At 35.9% G+C, this 22,570-nt stretch overlaps 4 protein-coding genes and 1 pseudogene across 4 annotated transcripts; 3 read left to right on the forward strand and 2 right to left on the reverse strand.

Annotated features, from left to right (window-relative positions):
• Nucleotides 1-1,233: 1,233 nt before the first annotated feature.
• On the forward strand, nucleotides 1,234-2,777 carry LOC114763073 (ethylene-responsive transcription factor ERF054-like). Its single transcript, XM_028952674.1, has 2 exons — nucleotides 1,234-1,304; nucleotides 1,507-2,777. The coding sequence occupies exon 2, from the start codon at nucleotides 1,564-1,566 to the stop codon at nucleotides 2,500-2,502; it is 939 nt and encodes a 312-aa protein (XP_028808507.1). The 5' UTR covers nucleotides 1,234-1,304; nucleotides 1,507-1,563; the 3' UTR covers nucleotides 2,503-2,777.
• A 5,009-nt stretch (nucleotides 2,778-7,786) lies between these two features.
• On the forward strand, nucleotides 7,787-10,405 carry LOC114763044 (probable polyol transporter 4). Its single transcript, XM_028952642.1, has 2 exons — nucleotides 7,787-8,150; nucleotides 8,622-10,405. Exons 1-2 carry the CDS (start codon nucleotides 7,937-7,939, stop codon nucleotides 9,992-9,994), a joined length of 1,587 nt encoding a protein of 528 aa, XP_028808475.1. The 5' UTR covers nucleotides 7,787-7,936; the 3' UTR covers nucleotides 9,995-10,405.
• A 1,072-nt stretch (nucleotides 10,406-11,477) lies between these two features.
• LOC114763061 (clathrin light chain 1-like) lies at nucleotides 11,478-14,508 on the forward strand. Its single transcript, XM_028952661.1, has 3 exons — nucleotides 11,478-12,716; nucleotides 13,439-13,638; nucleotides 13,723-14,508. The coding sequence occupies exons 1-3, from the start codon at nucleotides 12,271-12,273 to the stop codon at nucleotides 14,247-14,249; spliced, it is 1,173 nt and encodes a 390-aa protein (XP_028808494.1). The 5' UTR covers nucleotides 11,478-12,270; the 3' UTR covers nucleotides 14,250-14,508.
• An 841-nt stretch (nucleotides 14,509-15,349) lies between these two features.
• On the reverse strand, nucleotides 15,350-16,601 carry LOC114763032 (expansin-A20-like). Its single transcript, XM_028952629.1, has 3 exons — nucleotides 16,463-16,601; nucleotides 16,057-16,375; nucleotides 15,350-15,942 (listed from the first exon to the last, which is right to left on the reverse strand). The coding sequence occupies exons 1-3, from the start codon at nucleotides 16,593-16,595 to the stop codon at nucleotides 15,633-15,635; spliced, it is 762 nt and encodes a 253-aa protein (XP_028808462.1). The 5' UTR covers nucleotides 16,596-16,601; the 3' UTR covers nucleotides 15,350-15,632.
• A 3,668-nt stretch (nucleotides 16,602-20,269) lies between these two features.
• On the reverse strand, nucleotides 20,270-22,532 carry LOC114763029 (expansin-B3-like; annotated as a pseudogene).
• Nucleotides 22,533-22,570: the final 38 nt, after the last annotated feature.

Genomic DNA, 22,570 nt, shown 5'->3' on the forward strand with positions numbered 1-22,570 from the left:
ATAATATAAATCAAATCATTATTAAAGTCCAAATTAACATATCTTTTAAAAATTTAATTAGACAAATTATTGTCTAAAACTAAATAAATCAAACCATTCTGTGAAATTTAATTTTAAAATGATAATAATAACTAAATATTTGAATTATCATTAACAATATAAAAAATTAATAATATTGTAATTACACAAAAAAATTATAAAAGAGTTTAAATGGATCGGCCAGTTTAAACCCTCGGCCCTATAAGGCTTGTTTTCCATTTAAAGAGAAAATTTTTAAACCCAACTTTCATAATTTTCAGGCTTAAATGAGCCGGCCTGATGAGTTTGGCTCATTTTTCTGACTTTATTATTATATTAGTTAGCTAGCATAAGTCTTAACGCCCTATCTATGAATTATTAATTAATTATTCGGATGGCCAAAAATATGAATATAATTAATTATTCGCTAACTCACTTAAAATCGTTTTTTATTCTTAAAAAACACATGATAGTTATGATGAAATCTTTGTACTGCCGCTATGGTTGAAAATAGGCCACCGACTTGGACCTATTTTCACCGACTTAACAAGGAGGATCGCACATCCTACTGTACTCACCGAAAGTGAAACTTGGGAATTGATGGAACCTGGCTCCTTTGGTTATTAATCTTTCATCAAAGTTTTCGAAATTTCCATTTACGTATAGGCAAACAGGATCGTCGGTAACTTTTTGTACGTGAATATGCTCCATGTAATGCAAATCATGTCATTAATAAGATGCTTAGTGAGCTTCTTTTAGCTCTTGGTCACATGTTGTTGTTAATTAAGTAAATTCTGACTACTCAAAGTGATGGAATGATGGTGGAGAAAGGAATTTAATTAATACTAAGAATACGGCGTTACTGTAATAATTTAATTATTGCATATTTTGGACTGAGACAGAGCACGCCATCACTTCTCACAAGTCACAAGTATAATTTTATTCACCCAATTATAGAAGCATTCAAATGTAATCCATCTTTTAAGGGCGACGTACGAGGTCATAAAACCTAGTACACCCGCATTCACATACCTTTTGAGGGGGAAAAGAACGATTTTAAAGACTTAAATTCTGTGAAATTTTAGTGGCTGTCTGAAATAATGACGTGGTCACAACTTGAACCTTGTACTAATGCAGATCCTTGTTCCCTTTCGATTCTTTCCATATCATTCCTATATAAACCTCTCTGCCCCGTACTCTGTGTCCCCCGCAAGAAATCTCTCCATTCTTCATGTTTTGCTTGAGATTGAAGATGGTTCGGTCCAAAGCCGAGATTTTGAGTTTTGGTAATCCCATTCTTTTTCTTTTTCTTTTTTTTCTCACTTTTGATTTTGATTTGATTGGATTAACTCTCTAAATCAAAAGTTCAAAACCCAGACTTCAAAATTCTCTGTTTTTTTTCCTTTTAAATTTTCCTTGTTAGCTTGACTACACTGAATCAGGATCCTCAGAGTTTTAGACTCTTGTATTTCTGTTCATTTTGATCAGCTTCTTCATCCATCTCTTTTCTCTGCGTACAACACCCAAAAAGTCTCTGTTTCTGAGATGGATAGATTCACCAATGGTGTTGATGGTACTCAAATGGGAGAAATTCGAGACTCGAGCTTTCAGAGGCAAGCATGGAAGTCAGTTTATGATGAAGCTCACAAGTCAGATAGGCCTCTCAAAAGAATCTGTAGCCCTGAGCGTCAAATCCTATGCCATCCCTCTGTTTCTCTCACTCTGCCTCCACCTCCTTCATCGTCTTCTTCAAGTATCACGTTTCCCTTTGCCCTTGATGAGTCTCCCTACCAATCTACAGCCACAACTTATCAGCCCTTGAAGTCTTTCGCATGCCCACCGTTTTTAGGATCAGACCCAGAACGTGATCATCATCAGCGGCGGCAGACGCCTCTTCGGCCATTGCACACTACTAAGCTATACAGGGGAGTGAGGCAACGCCACTGGGGCAAATGGGTGGCTGAGATTCGTCTTCCTAACAGTAGAAATCGCCTCTGGTTAGGCACATTTGACACTGCAGAAGATGCTGCTTTGGCTTATGATCGTGAGGCCTTTAAGCTCAGAGGAGAGAATGCTAGGCTCAATTTCCCCGATCTCTTTCTCAATAAAGCTCCCCATTCAACTGCTTCTTCCTCCTCGTCCTCAAAGCAGCCTGAACCAGAAGAGAATCACGAGGTTCAGGAAACTGCTAGAGGTAATACAGCAGAGGGAGGTCTTTCAGAGGCAGAGAAAGTGGGTTTGGGAGACATGGAGGCTTGGTACAACACGATTCCACAAGGCTGGGGACCCGAGAGCGCTGTGTGGGATGATTTAGACAGCACCAACCATCTTCTGTTTCAGTCACAGTTTCCTTTTGTGAATCCAAACCAGCAAGACTTCGATGATGCTAATAATGCTGAGAGACAAGAAGACAAGACAGGACCAGATTATGCCTCCGCTTCCTCCTCTGCTTGTCTCATGAAACCTTTCTCCTGCAGGGATTAAGATTGATGTTTCCATTTAAAAATTGAGACCTTATTCTCAGCATCAAAATCCTGCATCTTGTCTGAGCTACATACTAAGATACAGCTCAAGTTTCTGTAGGTGATAAGACGACATGTTATTTATTTCCAGGCCTCTCAGAACTCAGAAGACACGAGAGATATCAAGCTACATGAGCCTTATGAGGATGTTAGGTAGTAGCTTGTAGTTTGGAGCATGAACATGGCAGAAGGAGATGCTTTTGTGACTTCCCTCTCCATAAAGCTCTGTTTTTTTCGGTTCCATTGGCATATTGATTTAAAGTTTTTTTTTGGTCAGAGATTTAAAGTTAATAACACTATATACTAAAAAATCTATAGCAATTTAAAATTTTATATTTTTTTTGAAAATATATTAATGATAATGATTATATAAAATATCATATAAAGTTTGATGATAACTTGCATTGTTAAGCATAACTGTGACTTTTAAAATTTTCAACGTATATTTTCTCATATCTGAATTGTTTAGATATAGTTTTCCTCCGTAAATTTAACAGACAGACGAAAAATAACAACTAATTTTTTATATATACATATATATATTACGTATTATATAAAGTTTGAAATTGACCACCATGAAAAAATTATATATATAAAAAGAATCTAATCACTTTATTTATATTAATTTGATTTCTTAATATAATAATTATATAACTAATTGACAGATATTAAAAAAATAATTATTTATAATAAATGAATGATAGCTTCTTTAAAATACTCATATTAGTCATGCATATTAAAACTATCATTTAATAAAAAAAATTCTTAATATTTTTAATTACTATATATTATTTGGGGTAAAATGTAGCGTCTTATGATTAAGATCAATTTATATTTTTAATTAAATTTTATATCCGGGATGTAGAGATTATTTACATTTTATAAGTAAAGTACCCGGCTTTGTGCGGTTAAGGCAGTTTTTCTGGGCTTTGTCAGAGGCCCAGCGAAGGGCTGAAAAGTTGGATTTCATTTCAGCAGTAACCCAGTCCGAGACAACAAAACATTGCCAACTTCTTTTATGTTTTTGGGGGCACAATTTCATCTTCTATTATAAAGGTGATATTTTCAGTAAGTATCACTATTAAATGGTTTGTTGGATGATTTTGATGTCTAATTATGTAATTTCGTTGCAGTTTTATTATTAATATTGAAATGAAATGAATATCAAATCATCTAATTCTCAATATTATTTGTAGACACTAAATAATACTATCTCCAGTCTTAATTATAAGAACTAGTTGACTAATTTGAGAAAATTAAAAAAAGAAGTTTAGGTAGGTATTCGTAATAAATAGGTTTTTTTTTCTAAAATATCTTTATTAATCAAGTATATTAGCTAAAATTATAATTATTAGAGGGACTATCTTGAAAAAAATTGAGTAAATATGAGAGACAAAATAGATTTGGGTCTTATATTTAGGATCAATATAAAAGTTAAACAGGGTCTTATATTAGGGACCGTAATAATGATTTGGCAAAAAAGAAAAGTGACTCAAGTTTTCACTGTCAAATTCAAAGATTCAAAGTGTAAATTATGTCAATATTTTTTCGGTAAGTTATATCAATACGGTAAAAAGTCGTTAATGTTGAGAATTTAAAATTAAGTATGTCCAATCCGAAGGAAGGATAAGGATGGGAAATACTGAAAATCAAATAACTGGCTGGAGCTTTATAACCCAAATAATACCAAACGTTTTTCTTAGTACTTTTTTTTTTTTTAATCAAGGGGTTCATACTCTTTATAAAAAATAATGAATTTATGAGCTATGAAAAAAATTAAAAGTAAATTACCAAAATATAATTGAAGAAAATAGAAGAGAACTATATATATTATTTCCGGCTTTAAATATAAGATTTTATATTTTATAATATAAAAATAAAATCCCGATGGAGCTGTTAGTGTCTGATTCGGGAGGCTTAGATGGCTGCGTTGGGCTCAAATGGGCCTAACTTTGTTGACTTTTAAATAATTTTTTAAGAATCATTAAAGAGATGTTGATAGCTGACTTTATCTTAATTAAGTTCATTTTTTTGGGCCAACAATATTCATATCTACTTTCACATGGATATAAAATAGAATATTCGTCAACTTAGATAAAATTTAAAGTCAATGCTTAAGCAACAAAACCCCCAACAATGTCATTAACTATCCTACATGAAACATCCATTGGTTTTTTATCCAAGTTTTTGTTTGTTTGATTTTTTTTTTCACCGGAAAAAAAAAATCAAACAAACAAAAAACTTGGATAAAAACACAATGGATGTTTCATGTAGGATGAGTTAATGACATTTGATGTTTGATTGAAGTGTTAGCTATTAGTTTTTTTTTTTCCTTTTTTAAAGGAACATCACATCATGAAGGGTTTGGATATTAGGTTGTTTATAGTTAGTGAACTGAATAGTCTAGAATAGTTCAACTGATTAATCAAACCAAACTGAAGAAGAAAAAAATTAAAAGACCAAGTTTATTTAATTTAATTTGATGAGGTTTGGTTTCGCATGTCTTAATTAAAAGTACATGTGTATGTATGAATTTTACAATGAATATATTTAAGAAAAAAAAAAAAATCCCCTATTAAAAATTTTACCGTATTGCTGGGGGCGAAAATTCCATAAATTTTCGCGTTGAATGAAACAGATTTACGTCGGGTGCCTAAGGCATAAATTATTAAAAAAATGTTATTTATTTTCAAACTTGAATACGTCATTTTTTTAAATTTGGAATATGTTTTTCTAACAGTTGACTGTGAACAATTGGATGAATGTTACGATTCCCCCAAACTTTGACCCATTTGAAGTAATGTAAGAGTTAGTAAATCCACAATCTGCATCTGGCCATTGATTTTTTTTTTTTAGGGGTAACGGCCATTGATTATTAAAAAATAAAAAATAAAAACTCGTAGTTACTTCAGGACGCATAAATACGTCAAGCCTGTGTTATTGGGGTGTTTTTTTTAACCTCATATATATTATTTATTAAAAGGACTTAAAAATCTCGCAAACGGCAAACTATGACTATTTTATATTTTAACCATTAAACCAAATTTATGGGCTTCAAATAAAATTCTAGAAATTGCGGAATCTGAAGTTGCATGGAGCGGAATATGAGCGGAAGATAATCAAACTTCATTTAGTTTTCTATAAATTAATTGGTCGCAGAAGGTAGGCCGTGGGCGGGAATCTTAATATAACCTTCTGTCCTAATTATAAGAGCTAATTGACTAATTTGAGGAGATTCAAGAAATAAGTTAAGTTAGTTATTTGTAATGAATAAGTGTTGTCTTTTCTAAAATATCTTTCTTAATTAAGTGTATTGGGTATAACTATCATTATTAGAAGAATTTTTTTGAAAAAAAAAGTATAAATATGAGAGACAAAGTGAATTTGGGTCTTATATTTAAAATCAAAATAAAAATCAAATAAGATATTATATTAATGACAGGAGATAATACCGTATTAAAGGGAAGTACTTATCTTCATTTATAATTTAAAACTCAAGTCAACTGTTGAATGCTCAAGTCAACTCAATCAATGGCCGCTTATAACGGGCTTCTGTGACTTAAGATTAAATTTTCTTAGATGCAAAGTTGTTAATACAATTTTATAATCATTATTATATTTTAATGTAATTTTATAATGTCGCTAGTTGGTCGATAATAAGAAAAATAATTTTTTGTTGTTTTTGACTCGAATGGGAGAGAATAACAACGAGGTATTAACTAAAATGAAATAATCTATTATCAGTCATTAATTAACTAATTCTGCCGATTTTGAGAAATATCCTATAATTTGCCTAATTTAAATTTTAAATTTACAGATGACTTGGTGTTTGTGTCGTTATCGAAGACTTGGTCTCATTTGTTTGATTGTTCTTTTTAAACATTTAATTTCAACAAGGTTAGATAAGCATGACAACACCAAACCCCCAAAAAAAAAAAAGAAGGAACGAAGAAAGAAGGGTTTACCAATTACCATTAATTGGTTAATTCATTTTCTGCATCCTATCCAAATCATCTTTATAATTTGAAGTTTCACTGTTTAATCATATGGAAAATAAATAAATAGTACTACCTCCAATTCTTAGTATAAGAGTAGTTGATTAATTAGAGTAGATTAAAAAAATTAATTAAACTAATTATTTATAATAAATAGATCTTGTATTCCCTAAAATACTTTTGCTAATCGCGTATATTGATTAGGATTACTATTTGATAGATATTTAATATGTGCAACTATTGTATGGACTATTTTGTAAAAAATAGATAAATATAAAAGATAAATAAATTGAGTCTTATATTTAGGATCAGATTACAAATCAAACTAGTTCTTACGTTAAGCAATGAATGTAATATTAATAATAACAATTATGCACGTGTGTTAAGGTGTGGATAACAATATTGTTTTCCTAAAAATATCTAACATAATCATAATCTGAATTCCTAATGATATATCCTCAATTTTATCGCCATCCTCGTTTAAATATTAAACTAATTATAGAATTTTATTTTCTTAAAAAATATATCTCTTAAGATTTTTATCTTTGAATGCACTCATCAAAGCGAATTTGTAACATCTGAATTAATTCACCCTTTTTAATGCTATCTTATTCATCCAGTCATGTTAATTTCAAGAATCAAATTAATTTTGATAGAATATGCAAAGATTTAACAGCAGCATAATATAATAAATAATAATACCGGCGAAGCCCACGTTTCATGGATACCTTCAGGCCTTCACCTTTCGCGATCGCAATTTCCACAGGATAGTTAAATATTTCTAGATTCCACGTCAGAGGTGACTAACTTTTCAATGCATTTGATTATCCAATTGGGATCGGAGTTAAGACAAAACACAGTACAAGAATATCTTTAAACCAATGGAAGGAAACGGAGATGCATTATAAAATGAATATAAAATATAGTTTGAAGTTCCAACCTCCGACCTATTTAAAATACATTTCTTTAGGAGCCAATCAACATTTATGTTTGGTTGTTAAATTAATTCCCGCGGAAAGCCAGAAAGCAACAATTAATCATATTTTTCACAGGAGGCGCAGCACAGCTGTTGCCCGGAAAGCGCCATTTAAGCTTAAGAAAAGTAGGAGGTCAAATCCTTGTGATGTCTTCAATGGCACATGTAACGTAAGCTATTTGGTAAAAATGTAAAATATTGGATGAACAGTGGGGTCGCCTTTGCTTGCTTTCTTGTCAAAAAGGGAGGTCCCTCTTGTTGCCTAGTCTTGTCCTTCCATTTCCGCGTCGTTCTTTTCCCTCAGATCTAAAATCCCATTCGAAGCTTTTTCCAGTTTCATAGTATGTCGTAGTAGTCTAAGAACACCATCTTTGGATACTACGAGACTGTGGGCATATACAATCAGATAGAGCAAAGCCGACAACATGGGGTTCCAGGAAAATGGGAACGGCGAAATGGGGCTCTCTGGAATCCCCTTGGGTGCAAAGAACAAGTACAAGAGGATGCACTCCGAGCTTCATGAGGACTCCGACGATGTTTTGCACCAACAATATCAGCAAGATAGGAGGACTAGTACCAGGAATTATGTTCTTGCCTGTGCCGTCTTTGCTTCCCTCAACAATGTCCTTCTGGGCTATGGTAATATTATGCTATCATTCTCTTTGCCCAATTTTGCCCTTTTACCACTTCGATTTGGGTCTTGCTGCCGCCCCATTTATCATGTAGTACGGTATTCCATCTTCTTGATGTTTTTTTAATTTTTATCAAGCTTCTATTCCCCACATGTCTTTGTTATGTAGCCTATCCAGACCAATTCGGTTATATTTTATAAACAACCTATAGAAACCTCGCCATAGCCAAGACAATTTGCGGCAAAGAAGTACCCTTCTGATTCATCTGCGAATTTTATTGTCCAAGATAGCAGAAAATGAGAGTGTGAAAGAGATTTTCAATCCAACGTTTCCAGGCTTTGACTTTCTTCTACTTTTGCCTAATAGTGTATGAAATTGTCATAAAACATCATTTTTATTTCAAGCTCTATTTCTGATCCTGGTTTGGCTTCATGTATATAATATGTTGATAGAGTTGGTTTTTTCTCCTGATCTGCAGATGTAGGCGTCATGAGTGGAGCAATTATATTTATCAAAGAAGATCTGAAGATATCTGAGGTGAAAGTAGAATTTCTGGTTGGTATTCTGAGCATTGTTTCTCTTCTGGGTAGTCTGGGTGGTGGAAGAACATCTGATATTATCGGCAGAAAATGGACGATGGCCTTAGCTGCTGTTGTCTTTCAAACAGGCGCACTTATTATGACTCTAGCTCCTTCCTTTCCAATACTTCTGGTAGGAAGACTTTTAGCCGGTATCGGGATAGGTTTTGGAGTTATGATATCCCCAATATATATCGCCGAGATATCACCGAACGTCACTAGAGGCACTATGACTAGCTTCCCTGAGATTTTTATAAACGTTGGAATTTTGCTTGGCTATGTGTCAAATTATGCGTTCGCTGGCCTTTCACCGCACATAAATTGGAGGATAATGCTTGCTGTGGGAATACTGCCCTCAGTCTTCATCGGCTTTGCTCTCTTTGTCATTCCAGAGTCACCAAGGTGGTTGGTGATAAAGAACCGAATAGAAGAAGCAAGAGAAGTGCTGTTAAGGACAAATGAATATGAGAAAGAAGTGGAGGAGAGACTCGCAGAAATACAGCAGGCTGCTGAATTTGCTAATTCTGATCACGAGAAACCTGTGTGGCGTGAACTACTATCTCCTCCTCCTCCCCTTCGTCGGATGCTCGTTACCGGGATTGGTATTCAATGTTTTCAACAAATATCAGGAATAGATGCAACCGTGTACTACAGTCCTGAAATCTTCAAAGCAGCTGGTATTGAGGATAATGCAAAACTTTTAGCAGCTACTGTTGCTGTAGGTATAACAAAGACCATCTTTATATTGGTAGCCATCATTCTTATTGACAAACTTGGAAGGAAGCCCTTGCTCTACACAAGCACAATTGGCATGACAGTGTGCTTGTTCATCTTAGGGGTCAGTCTTTCTTTCATCGGAAAAGGATCACTTGTGATTGTGATGGCAATTCTCTTTGTCTGTGGGAATGTGGCTTTCTTTTCTATTGGATTAGGACCTGTTTGCTGGGTCGTGTCATCTGAGATCTTCCCTCTAAGAGTACGTGCTCAAGCATCAGCGCTTGGTGCTGTGGGTAATAGAATCTGCAGTGGCATTGTAGCTATGTCTTTTCTGTCTATTGCCAACGCAATTGGTTTTGGCGGAATATTCTTTCTGTTTGCTGTTATTTCTGCTATTGCTGTTGCCTTTGTCCACATGTTGGTCCCAGAGACAAAAGGAAAGTCACTGGAGCAGATAGAGTTGCTGTTTCAGAAGGAATATGAGGGGCAACGGAATGAAATGGAGCTAGGAGATGTTGAACAGCTTGTGCGGAACAAAACTGGTTCAACAAATTAATACTTTTTTCCCCCCAGCTGCAACTTTACGCACGGCATGGCCCTTTGATGGGCTTGAAAGAGGATGTGATATCATCAGATGTTATATTCAAGCATCTTCCATTCGCAATTCCGGCAAGAACTTTGCTGGATAGATGATCATCTGCAGACTGAGAATATTGAGTTTACAAGGGACAAAAAGAAACCTGAAAAGTGATCAACAAACTGCTATCTTTAGGCATACACAAACTTTTCCCAGTCGCACAATCATTTTTATTTCTTTGATCTACAAATATATCTATAATCGCTGTATATGTATTTGGCTTTAGGCGGATCTGTTGAGATGTTCTGTGACATATAATAGCAAAATAATTTGTACGTACTTCATTAAGGGATGAAATGAAAATTGATATTCTTTATATTATTCCTGATATATCGGTTTCTGCCACACTTTTTTGCTTCGTACCTGCATTGTGATCATTTGACGGAAAAAAGCTTATCTCTGTCTAAATTTAGACCTTGCTTTACACCAACCATAATCTGGATCTGCTATATCAGTTTCTAATATACTTTCCGTTTTGTATCACTTTGAGTGACTATTTTGTGACATCAAAGTATATTTCTTTAAAATTACAGTTTGACCTACACATTGCATATTTATAATCATAACCTGAATCTGGCATGGCTGCTTACTCCTGGAGTCATGTTGTGTTATTTCATTAACACTGTTAACTGAAAGTAAGCAACATCTCTGACCAGAGATCCGTATTCAACATGAGTCATCAATATTTCAAGTTGTGTTATTACCCATGTTTTGTGGGTTTCCTCAAACTAACTTCCCGAATTTATGATGCAGATGGAAGCACAATGCGTAACTTATTTACTTTTTTAATCTGAAATCTAGTCCTGCTTCAGATAACTCAGCTGGTAATAAACATTCTCATAGTCCTCTAAATTAAATCCATCTTCCAGGTGCATTGACCTGAGACTCATTATAAAAGCTGTTAGCGGGAAACGAGAAAGAAGGACAAGTCAATGGCTTCAATTGCAAAATCATTCAAGGCAGGGTTGTACTTTGTTCCTAATATTGTGTCATATAAATGGTGTTTTTTCCGCTGTATTTTAATGTTTCAGTTGTTATGGATTATCATTTTGATTCTTATGTCAGTCCAAAAACACTTCGCAGTCCTTTTCCAGTGTGTTGATACAGATTAATGTTTGCTTTGGCCGTCATCCTAGCGATGGACAGAAGCAACGTGGTGTGATTCAAATGGAATACCAGTCGTGCTTGCCATGTGCAAGCTTTTCACTTGCAAAGGAAAGGGCAATCTCAACAATCATATACCTTCACATCACACGAGGTTGGTCATTGGCGGCTCAGAGTTGTTGAAAATTATAGATCTACTACTTTTTTTGATAAATATTATATATCTGCTAATTACTATAATAGAGAACCGGTTAAATAATCTAAACTACTTAAAATGAAGATAAATAAATAAAAAATATACAATTTTTATTTTCTTTTGGGCTATTACTATTTTCATTATTTGAAATAGAGCAGCACAGTCCATAGAAATGGCAGGTGACTGTTTGCTTTTAAGTTTGCCTATGAAATATTTCAGGAGAATTTGACAGGTCCACCAACTGTTCATCAACATGTCAACGTTCCTTCATCTTAAAGGCAGGCATTTCTGTTGTTTCGTTTCTATGGGAAGGAACTTGAACTAAATTTCTCTGTTCATGGGCCACAGAGGTTTGATGAGCTATGAGCAGCAACTACATTTTGCTTCCAGAAAGATGAAATATGGTGATTAGTAACTTTCACAAGTTCACAAAATGAATCTGTGAGTTGGTGGTGCAGAGGCCAGGGTTCCTTTGAGACGACAGATATGCGAAGACTGAATACTAGGTTGATTAATGAGAAGTATACCTGAAATTTATAAAACATAATTGAGGGGTCTTCGAAGTATTTATTTTTGAGTCTTGGAGGTATAATATTGTTAAGGACCTGTAAGATTTCGTGTGGCTAATTATATTTCCTGATACTATTCTTAGAGCATAAACAGGCACAGAGAATGTTGGGGGTATGAGCAACGAACCAGTCCTCGTGGCGGTATCTCACAATGCGTATATATAACCAAGTTTGAATATTCAATTCTCTCCCACTCTCATCGTCGTTCGTTCAAAGGCTGAGACTCTCGATCCGATCTCAACGTTATCAGTTTCCGAGAAAATCCTCACTTTCTCTCCCGACACATCTATAGGTCACTCAGAAAAGAGAGATTTTGAATTTCAGAAATGGCGTCCTTCGACTCATTTGGTAACGACGGAGACGATCACCCACATCAATCGCCGCCGGTGCAACCCTTCGACGATGATGGCTATTCGGGCCTCGACCCGGGCCTCTCTTCTCAGCGTTACGAATCCACATATGCTGCTTCTGACGTCTTCAGCGAACCCCCACCTGCGAGCGAGTATGGCCCTTCCTCCGACCTCCACGGCCACCTCAGCATGGATGATGTCAACTATGGTGAGAACGTACATTCTGCAGATGCAGGCGGATTCGGGATTTCGACGCCCAACCAGGATTATGCGTCGCCGTTTGAACCGTCCGGGCTTGAGACGAATGGTCGTGGAAATGCATACGAAAATGGCAGCGATAAAATCTTCACTTCCGATGGTCCTTTACTTCCAGACCCGAGCCAAATGCAGGACGAAGGTTTTGCAAGACGCGAATGGCGACGGTGGGATTTCATGGATCTTATCATTGATCTTGTTTACTTTCTTTTTCCTTCTTCGATTTCTTGTCATGCTGGATCATGAACAGATTTTCAATGCTCACCGAATATTTCACTGCCCTATGAACCTTTAGTCATATGTTTTTGTGTCTTTTCCACAACGAAAGCCATAAATGAAAATTGTTTTATCTCGTACTCTTGTCATTCATTTTACATTTGTTAATGAATGTTTTGTTTTGTTTTTAGCGAGATCTCTTGTTACGGTTTTCCTTCCCCATCAACAGGCTTCCAATCTTACGGGTTGATAAACAGAACCTAACCGATTTATGTGGTTTTGTTGGGATGGGATAAATGGAGGTGAAAGAGCTGACACAAATGTTGGTCTGTCTGTAGATTGTAAAATCAAGAACCCTGTACTCAGGATGGTGTCTTTGACTTTAGAGACAAGACAGTTTTCATTTAGAAAATCATTTGACAATTTAGAAATTTTTGTTTGTAGCATAAACATTTTGAAGATTTAGTGATATTTTTTGCAGCGTAGTTCTTGCTCCCAATGTGTGGTCCCTTGTACTATAGGAAACTAGATGTCCAAGTGCTTATAATTAAACTTGATCTTTGTGGTAATGAAGATGGTATAATTTTCATACAAACCCTTTTTCTCTTGACATTGTATCTTATTCAAGGGATTTGCTTTTCTGACTGTACAATCTTCCTGGCTTTGGTTCCAGACAAAATGCAATACATCTTGAGGAAAAGGAGAAAAGAGAAAAAGAAATGCGGAATCAGATTATTAAAGAAGCTGAGGAATATAAGCAATCTTTCTATGAGAAGAGGAGACTCAATTGTGAGACAAACAAAGCCAACAACAGGGAAAAAGAGAAGGTAGAATTAGTAAAGTTGATTCCCGATTCCCTCTTCTGCACTGCTTGTCTTTATTCTTTCCATTTCTTCTTCTCTAAAGCATTAATTCATTGTGCATTCCCTTGCTGTTGTGCAAAATAATAACAATGAGTATCTGTGCAGTTATACTTGGCTAACCAAGAGAAATTTCACAAAGAAGCTCACAAACATTACTGGAAAGCAATAGCAGAAATCATTCCTCGTGAGGTCCCCAATATTGAGAAGAGAAGAGGTAAAAAAGAATCTGAGAGCAATAAGCCTTCCGTTGTCGTGATTCAGGGTCCAAAGCCTGGGAAACCTACTGATCTTTCAAGAATGCGCCAAATGATTTCCAAGCTTAAACAGAACCCTCCTCCTCACATGATGCCACCCAAAGAAGGCAAGGATGGTAAAGATGCAAAAGATGCCAAAGAAGGTAAGGATGATAAAGCAGTCAAAGATGGGAATGATAAAAAAGAAGCAAAGCAAGGTAAAAGCTCTACGCCAACTGCATCTGGGGCTGCTGTAGAAACTAAACCTGCTTCTCCCGCCAAAGGTGGGGCTGCTAATGGTGCCACTAATGTGCTTAAACCAGATGTTGCTGCTGTAGTTGAGGGTGAGCAAACCATCGTGGGTTCTGAACCAGAAGCTGCTCAGTGACGAAGCAACTATATTTTTGTTAGTAATTCTTGTTTTTAACAAGCACATATATATATACTTTCTAATTTTCTAAATTCCGTGCTGATGTTAATGGAGAATAAGCAGATAGCCATTTGCATATTCTTCAGGCTTTGCAGCATGGCCTGCAAAGCTTAATTCCAATCTGTGGTCGGAGATTCATAGGCTTTAGACGCAATTTTGTTTTCGCTGTCTTTTTTCTTTGACATTTATAATCAAAGCGATCTTTCTCTTCACTTTCCCTTCTCTGCGTACAGCTTTTTCTTGTTTTTTTTCCCTTCTTGAATAAATTCTTTTCCCCTTTTAATTTGACGTGGTCTTGGTGCGTCTTACTTTTTTACATCACGACCCATGAAAAATATATTATAATTTATAACCAATTGGCAATTACTAGAAACTTATTTAAGATTTTCCGATTCAAACTGTGGGTTTAGATGATTCGAAGGTTATTTATGACTATTTTCTGCTTGCGGATTTAGGTCACTTGCTACTAAGATTACAAGATGCCCAATGATGCGATCCTACATCAAGATTTTATAACAAACTAGAGAAACTATATTTGATTAGGGTAGTGTTTGGATAAAAACCAAACCATAGTTTCAGAAGTGCTTTTACGGATTACGAAGTAAATATGTGGAGGAGGTTACCTCGTTTTGCGGAAAAGTGCTTCTGAAACCACGGTTTTGGAGCACCCAAACAAAGCCTAGATTAAAGGTGGTAGAGGTGGTGCTCATCGCTGGTCCAAAAAAAAAGAATATATTTACTCATCAGAAAAATTTTTTCTTGAGAAAATTGTAAAATAGACCATAAAAATTACAAAATTGTAAATTAAGACCTGTTATAACAGTTTTATAAGTTTTGATGGAAAATACATTTAAAAAAAATACCTGATTTGCCATGTTACAATTTTTTTAAAATCTTTTGTGATTTTCCCTTCTTTCTTCTCTCTTTATGATTATTTTGGCATTGTTTTAGTTGGAATATTTTTTGAGTAGAAGGTGTCAAAGTGGTTCAACTGATGGAGTTTCTTTTCCTGACGCTCCACCTTTACTGCGAAACACCGCCTTATTAATCGCGAAGAGGAGGATTTAAGGATGTAAACTATTCTCAAGCAACAAAAATGGATTCCAAGAAGGATAAGAAGCGAAAAACAAAAAACGAATTTTGTTCCGAAGGTCTACCTCTTTTCAAAATTTCCCCCCGCAGGACCTGAATTTGTGTTTCATAAAATTATAGAGAAGTTTAGTGAATCTGAGTTCAGATTCATTAATCCTAAGAAAACATACGAGTAAGCTTGCGTTTTTGGTGACTGATTCGAGAGTCACACTTTGCTTTCCGCCTTAGGAAATCAGACTCCTGAATTTTCTATTGCTGAAACTGCTTTCCTTCAAACGTCTGTCCAAATTGCCAGTTTGCTGGGGCAACATTGTAAGATGTGAGTGTTCTTCCACCAATGATGGTCACCTCAAAGGACAGAGGTTGTCGTTGAAGATCGACACTGCAATGCCAGTTTTGTCCCCAGTTCCTGGCCATGGGTATCCACCCTGTTCTTGATCCCTTCACCTTCACAGCAACTACCTCACCATCCAACCCTACGTTGGTAATTAGGACTTGGTAGAAGTGGGAATTACCTGTCATTGTAAATTTCAGGCCACCACTTCTTTGACACTTCACTCTGCACACAGCATTTACAGAACAAGTCATCCCATAAGCCCAGCAGGATTCTCAAACAATAAGAAAGTTATTGTCATAAATCTTCATTACTGAATCACCTTTCTTTTGGGTTTACCTTCTATACTGAATCGGCACTATATCAGCTTTTCTCTTGGCAATCTCAGCAAATGCTGCTTCTGACATCTCAAAATGCTCCTTCGGAAAATTGCACCAGCCACCATAATCTGCTGAAAGTCCATAGTTTGGAGGGCAGAAATCTGTAGCAGTAAGAATCACAGACGGGCTTCCTATCAAGCACCACAAGATGTGGTTTACACATCGGATTTCATAACAAGCCCCACAGGTACTCCCTCTGCTGAACAGGATAGTGCTCAACCCAGCACTATATCTCCCATAACTAGCCTTGTGAAGGTCTCCATAACCACAAGCTCCTTCTGCAACACAAGTACCAGTACATTTTCAAAACTGGGTTTTGTTTTTACTGATGGTCAGACTAGAAAGAGCAAGAAAACTAGAAGAACCTGTAATGAGCGACCCATCTCTGTCTTTGGAGTATGTTGCCGTTGCAGACTTCCATTCTCCTTCCTTGTTAGCTGAAATCTTCCATGAATGTAGTAAAATCAAGTAGAATAGTGTGGACTGAAGAGTACCCATCTGAGACAATAAGCTATGAACCTGATTATTACTTTAAACTGGAAATACTCGAACTCTCGTTTGGTTCTGCTTTTGTCTTGTGTGGGGCCGAAAGTGGACCAAATAGTGAATAAAAGCCGTGTTTTTTCTGGCTGCAAATTATGTTGATCCTCCTGCTAAAAGATAAAGATAGAAGCTTTGACATTTTTCATTTACGAAGTGATTAGTTTCAAACTGTGGGACGTTCAGCCAGGCCGAGATATAAGGTCATTTGGTGCATATTCCGAGGCCCGAGGCCCGAGACAAACGCAAGACGCGAGCTCCTTCATTTTGTTTCGCACCTTTTCTTCATTTTCTCTTCTTTTTAGGCGGGAAATGGATACTCCAAAAGGAGGTTTAGGCGGGGCCGCAATTGTTTGGATGTGTTCGAGAGAGAAGGGTTTAGGGCTTTGTTCCTGTGGCAGACACAGAAAGCGGAAAGCTGCACTTTATTAATCATTCTGTTTCATATGACTTGCAGGATTTTAATGACTTGATTTTCTTTTTGTTAGTGTGCTTTTTGGATTTCTTGACGCTTAAGATTGCTAGCCGGCATTTTAATTAAGCTTCAAGGAACCTAAAATTCTAATCTGCATTTGTTTCTGTAATCGAAACCTGTAATTCGGTGGCTAAAAAACGAAAAAACAAACAGGTATTACACCGTAAACTGTAAAGCAAAGAAAGAAATAGTAGAAATCAAAAACTGGAGAGTCTTGGTGGAAGTAGAACCAAGACCACTTTGTTTCCCAAAATAATTAATAATGACTGGGTCACTCAAAAACTTTAATATTATAATAATACAAAATATTACTAGCATACATTGGTAATAAATAGTACTACTTCCGACTCTAATTATAGGATTCAATTGACTAATTTGGAGAGATTAAGAAACTTAGTTAAGTTAGTTATTTATAATGAATAGATGTTTTTTCCCTAAAATATCATTGCTAATCAAATTTGTTATCTAGAATTATTATTATTAGAAGGATTATCTTGGAAAAAATAGATAAATATGATAGAAAAAATATATTGGGGTCTTATATTTATGATCAAAATAAAAATCAAACAAGGTCTTATATTAAGGACAGGAGGTAGTAATCAAAATAAAAATTTAGATATATGTAAATAACAACTTAATTAAATGTAAATAACCACTTGGGTTGCGGTAAAAAACACAACTTAATTTTTTTAAGTAAAAATTTAATTTAATGTAAATAACAACTTAATTTAATATAAAAGACCAACTTGCCTTGTGGTAAGTAAATAAACATTTAGGTATAAGTAAATAAAAACCTGCAAATAAAAACAAACATTTAGGTATCACAAAAAAAAAAGAATTAACCATTTTTTATAGTTAATTGGCATCCAACAAGACTTTAATGTGACAAATCTGTCAAAGCAACCAAAAATGGCTTGGGCTCATTTGGGCAAGATACCCCGAAGATCCTGAAGCTTTTCAAATCTAGTTGGGCTTCAGCGCCAAAAGCACATGTTTAGCTGGTTTCATAGTGCTAATTTGGCTGGTCTCCTCGCCAATGATTAGGATTTAGTACTTAGGAGCATTTGTTCCTAATTGTTTGTTATATTTTTATAATCAAAAGGATGAAACCACTTAGGAGCAGTTGTTTCAAATTTACAATTTTTCACTTACAAAAAACTCATAAAGGCGACACACGCAGGGCAAAGAAAATTCAAAGGGAGAAGATTGCATAGTTAGATAGAGGGGTTTGGATACAAGAGACGCAAGTTAGTGGGTGTTTGAATTAACTTTTTAAAAGTAATTTCACGACATACTGAAATAAGTGAGTGAAAAAAATTTTGTTTCGACTTACATGAGAAGACTTTTTTTAAATACTTTTTGGGTAAACCATACTCCCCTATCTTATTTCTTCTCATTTTTTCGTCTAAGATTCCCTTCATGTCTATTTTTAAAAAAAGAGAATCCAATAATCCAATTAAAGACATTATTCAATAAAATTCACTTATTTGTCTCCATCCTTGAAGTAACTTTTATAAAATATTTAAATAAAAATATTTTAAACTTTTTTTTTACTAAAATGCTATATTAACTTACATATAAATTACTTTTTTTAAAAAAATTATATTTCTTTGTCAGTAAATCTATCATAATAATAATAATTAAAAACATATTTAAATTAATGGCAAGCATTTTAACAAAAAAATTAAAGTAATATCAAACTGATAACTTTTAATTTCAAATTATGAAAATAAACATTCTGGGCTTTGGATTCTTTGTTGCGCCCGAATTTATAAAATGCTCAGCTTAGGTGTATTAGGGAGGAATAAATTCATCATAAATACAATAAAAGTGTAACACTAACATAAATCTTTTAATTTTACAACTGCAGTTGACTCTTTATGGTTCAAAACTGCTTTAAATCTGAATAAGAAATTTATATAGTGTTAACAATACTAAAAAAATATTTGCATAAATTGCTGCAAATTCAAACATATGATTTCATCATAGTCGTCGGGCTAAACTGTTACTTAAGCAAGAGAGTAAATTCTATGAGAAGTAACATGATAGTCATTATGGGTTCTAACCCCTCTTCAACATGGTAGTTAGAAAATCAGTTACTCGCACCAGTGTAGATCAGTCCCACTATATACAACGAAAAGCAAATAGTCTTAACATCCCAAAAAGAACTAGAGCAGCTATGATTAGAAGTTTTACAAATCCCAATCTTAAAAAGTGTCTCCTGCCAATCAAAATCTCTTGCGGGTAGCACCCTTTGCGAAGATGGGATTCTCCAGGTACTTTTGTTATGAACACAATTTTAAAGAGAAAGTTTAATCCCAAAAATCTAGCTTATTAGATTCATAAATCATACTGCACTTGTGAGGCTTCTTGGACTCTTAACAAGAATCATCCACAGTATGATTCTGAACGAGGACCCTGTTTTTCCTTGTAATATGATAACTGGGCATCTTAAAAAGCATGACACGTGTGGTAGTCTCTGGTTATCAGAGTCACAGCATTCCTGTGTCCACCAGTCACCATCCTTATCAGCCTTCTTGATGACGCTTTCAAGTTTCAACTGCTCTGAACCCCACAAGGATCATATGATTACCCCATACTTCATTAAATTGCATATATGATTAAAGCCTACCGCTTGAAACACTCAATTAACACTTCCTCTCTGTTGGCTTAGTTTCGTTGTTGAGAAGCCACCAGCTTACATAATTGCAGGATTAACTGTATATGATGGTTAGCTCAGCTGATTTGAAGCTCCTTTCTTAATACTCTTTGGTTAAAAAGAAGAGATTCCAGTTCAAGGAAAGCAATTAAAGCAAAGAATGATCAGTAAGCAAGGACCCACTATGCAGAGCTTGTCCCTCCATCAACAAGATAAAGTCCATTACACATATTAAAAGCTTCAAACTTCATTAATTATATAGGACCAGTAGTACAATTGCACGCACATTCACTATCATACGGCTCTCTCTCCTCTTTGGAGAGGGCTACTTCTACTACGAAAAAAGGTAGGTACACAAGCAGCAGAAGAGTAAAAGCGAAACAAGAAGAAGGCAAATTAATACACCATTGGAAGCTACTCACTTATATGGACTTCCGCGGCAACTTTTCTGACAAAAACAGACAGAAGAAAAGAAACACTTGTCTTTACTTGTTACGAGTATTTCCTTTTAGGAATTAAGATGTTTATTGAGTGCTAATGGTGGAAGAAGTTGAGACGAGATGTGTAAGTGGCTCTTGGAGTCCAGTTGCTAGGGATAACATCTCTGGCAGAAAGTGCTTTCCCAGTGGATGTGCTTACTTTCACAGAGAAGGGTCCCCTCAATGGTCCTCCAATAATGTTCCAATTTGCGCCCCAGAGATGATTCATCTGAAGCCACTCACTTGACCCTGCCTGTCCATACCAATATCGCAAATCAGTCTCATTATTTAATTTGTAACCAGCAAAACTGGGTTTTGGTCACGAGTATAGAATGCCATTATCCAGGACCTACCAAACAGAAATTATATACGGATTGGCCCCATGATCACATGCTTTGAGTTCATTATATGCAGGGAAAAACGGGGTGTGTTATTTCAAAAAGAGAATTTTTTACTTGCTGCTTATAATGAGAAGACAAATAGACATGCTTTTTAGCAATATTAATTTACCCGTAATATATTTACTATCTTCTGTATTTGCCGAACTTGAATTTTTAAAATCTTTGAAAATATGGAATGAAAGTGGTGGGCAGTGGCATGTGATGAAAGGATACAAGTCCGCGATAGTTGGAATTGTTTAATGGCAACATGCATTATAAGATAACTAGGCATGCCCCTGTAGCCTTTTTAGTGGATAGAATAATATACGAGTGACCGTAATGCTTTAGTGCACGTTCAGGCAAGTTTCTTTGAGTCAAGTATGCAAACACTTTCTAACAGTTTTGTGAAGATGGAATATTCTATCTGTTTCTGCGCTATAGTTTAAGAGATCAAATGTACATTCTGGCTGACATAATACTCCCCCCACAAAAAGAATGTTATCACTTTCTTATTTGTCATGTTAGAAATTTTCTAAGCCCAAGTTTAGGCTGTAACGGCATCTGATTCTCTCTGAGACACCTGAAGTTCTTTTCTTTATTCTGAATGATTTTGGATTTTAAAAGGAAATGCGAACTAATTACCGAAACTTAATTGTAAAAGTGACCAAGATTATGAAGATGCTCACTTCTTGAATATGCATAGAGCCAATGTCTCCGTCTCCATCCTCAAACTCTACCAACAGTGATAGCCAAAAAGGTGTGGATCCTTCATTAACATGGAAAGCAATGTTTCTACCAGGATATTTACATGGTGTCCTGAAATTAAAAAAGAAAAAGAAAAAGAATCCATTAATATCTACAGTACCAAAAAAAAAGTTGAGTTAAACTTTATTATTCCCTATAAAAGAAGGCAGGCTTCACATAAAAAGCCCAGAAAATGTACCCAATACTACAGGATTTTCCAGTTACTATGAGAAAACTTACGTAATAAATGTGTTGATAGGATTTTCCAGTGATGAATTACTGATTGGCCAAACTAGTTAGGTTATTTTCATTAGTACGTGCATATAAAAATAACGAACTCGATCAAGTGATACAGAGAGCATTAAAATAAGAGTTGAGAACTGAAACAGCAGACTTTAGATTACCGAATATGACGTAAAATACAAAGAACAAACACCAAACTTTTGGCCAACAGATAAAAGAAACAGGCAATGATACATACCTTCGGTAAACGACTGGGATTTGACCACGGTCTCTAAGCTGGGAGTTCTCGCCGGCAAGAGCCATGCGGCCAAATGCTGCGCCACTGAGGTCGAAGTGGGTCCGGTCGGAGGGGCAGCCTGGGCACTCGTCGGTGATTATCACCGTCACGGCTCGCTTCGAGCATATGCTCTTGTCCAAGCATTTCACCTTGTAGCAGGCTCCGCACCCCTCTCCGTTCATGTACAGCACGGGACCCACTGCCCCAACTCGTGCCTTCATCGGCTTCACGTCGACCAACGACCCGTATCCACATGCCCCACCTTCACATCCACACATTCAAGTGCAACCCGCTGAGTCAACTCACAGCCTTACTTAAAAATAATCTTCAACTTATATATATATATATATATAGTTCGGAACGAAGGTACTTACCGTTACTTCCGTCTCCTTCGGGGTCACCGTACCAGGTGGCCGTCCCGGGGTGCCAATGCCGGTCTAAAACCGGGTGCTGAAGCTGCCCTGAGCGTTTACCAGCAAAACATGAATCAACAATGAGATGAAGATCACGTCGGAGCTACGGTGGCGCTGCATTGTGCAATGGGGCGGAATGGGGAGGCGCGCCACCACAGTTTCAGAGCTCTGGTCAGCGCAGAACCCAATAAAGAAGAAGAAGAAGGACAGCTGGGGGGATTGCCGACAGTTTGATGGCGGCAGAGAGGCTTGCTGTTTTAGAC

The sequence above is a fragment of the Neltuma alba genome, unplaced genomic scaffold, assembly GCF_004799145.2.
Source record: "Neltuma alba isolate B1F8T4 unplaced genomic scaffold, ASM479914v2 tig00011251_pilon, whole genome shotgun sequence".
Classification (NCBI taxonomy): Eukaryota; Viridiplantae; Streptophyta; class Magnoliopsida; order Fabales; family Fabaceae; genus Neltuma; species Neltuma alba.

What these genes read in the sequence shown, in the direction of transcription:
- LOC114763073 (XM_028952674.1), top strand. Translation starts at nt 1,564, where the DNA reads ATGGATAGATTCACCAATGGTGTTGATGGTACTCAAATGGGAGAAATT.
- LOC114763044 (XM_028952642.1), top strand. Translation starts at nt 7,937, where the DNA reads ATGGGGTTCCAGGAAAATGGGAACGGCGAAATGGGGCTCTCTGGAATC. An exon ending in CAATGTCCTTCTGGGCTATG is followed by an intron (nt 8,151 to 8,621) that starts GTAATATTATGC and finishes CCTGATCTGCAG; the next exon opens with ATGTAGGCGTCATGAGTGGA.
- LOC114763061 (XM_028952661.1), top strand. Translation starts at nt 12,271, where the DNA reads ATGGCGTCCTTCGACTCATTTGGTAACGACGGAGACGATCACCCACAT. An exon ending in GCAAGACGCGAATGGCGACG is followed by an intron (nt 12,717 to 13,438) that starts GTGGGATTTCAT and finishes CTTTGGTTCCAG; the next exon opens with ACAAAATGCAATACATCTTG. An exon ending in TTCCCTCTTCTGCACTGCTT is followed by an intron (nt 13,639 to 13,722) that starts GTCTTTATTCTT and finishes AATAACAATGAG; the next exon opens with TATCTGTGCAGTTATACTTG.
- LOC114763032 (XM_028952629.1), bottom strand. Translation starts at nt 16,595, where the DNA reads ATGGGTACTCTTCAGTCCACACTATTCTACTTGATTTTACTACATTCA. An exon ending in AGATGGGTCGCTCATTACAG is followed by an intron (nt 16,376 to 16,462) that starts GTTCTTCTAGTT and finishes CTTGTGTTGCAG; the next exon opens with AAGGAGCTTGTGGTTATGGA. An exon ending in GTGCCGATTCAGTATAGAAG is followed by an intron (nt 15,943 to 16,056) that starts GTAAACCCAAAA and finishes TGCTGTGTGCAG; the next exon opens with AGTGAAGTGTCAAAGAAGTG.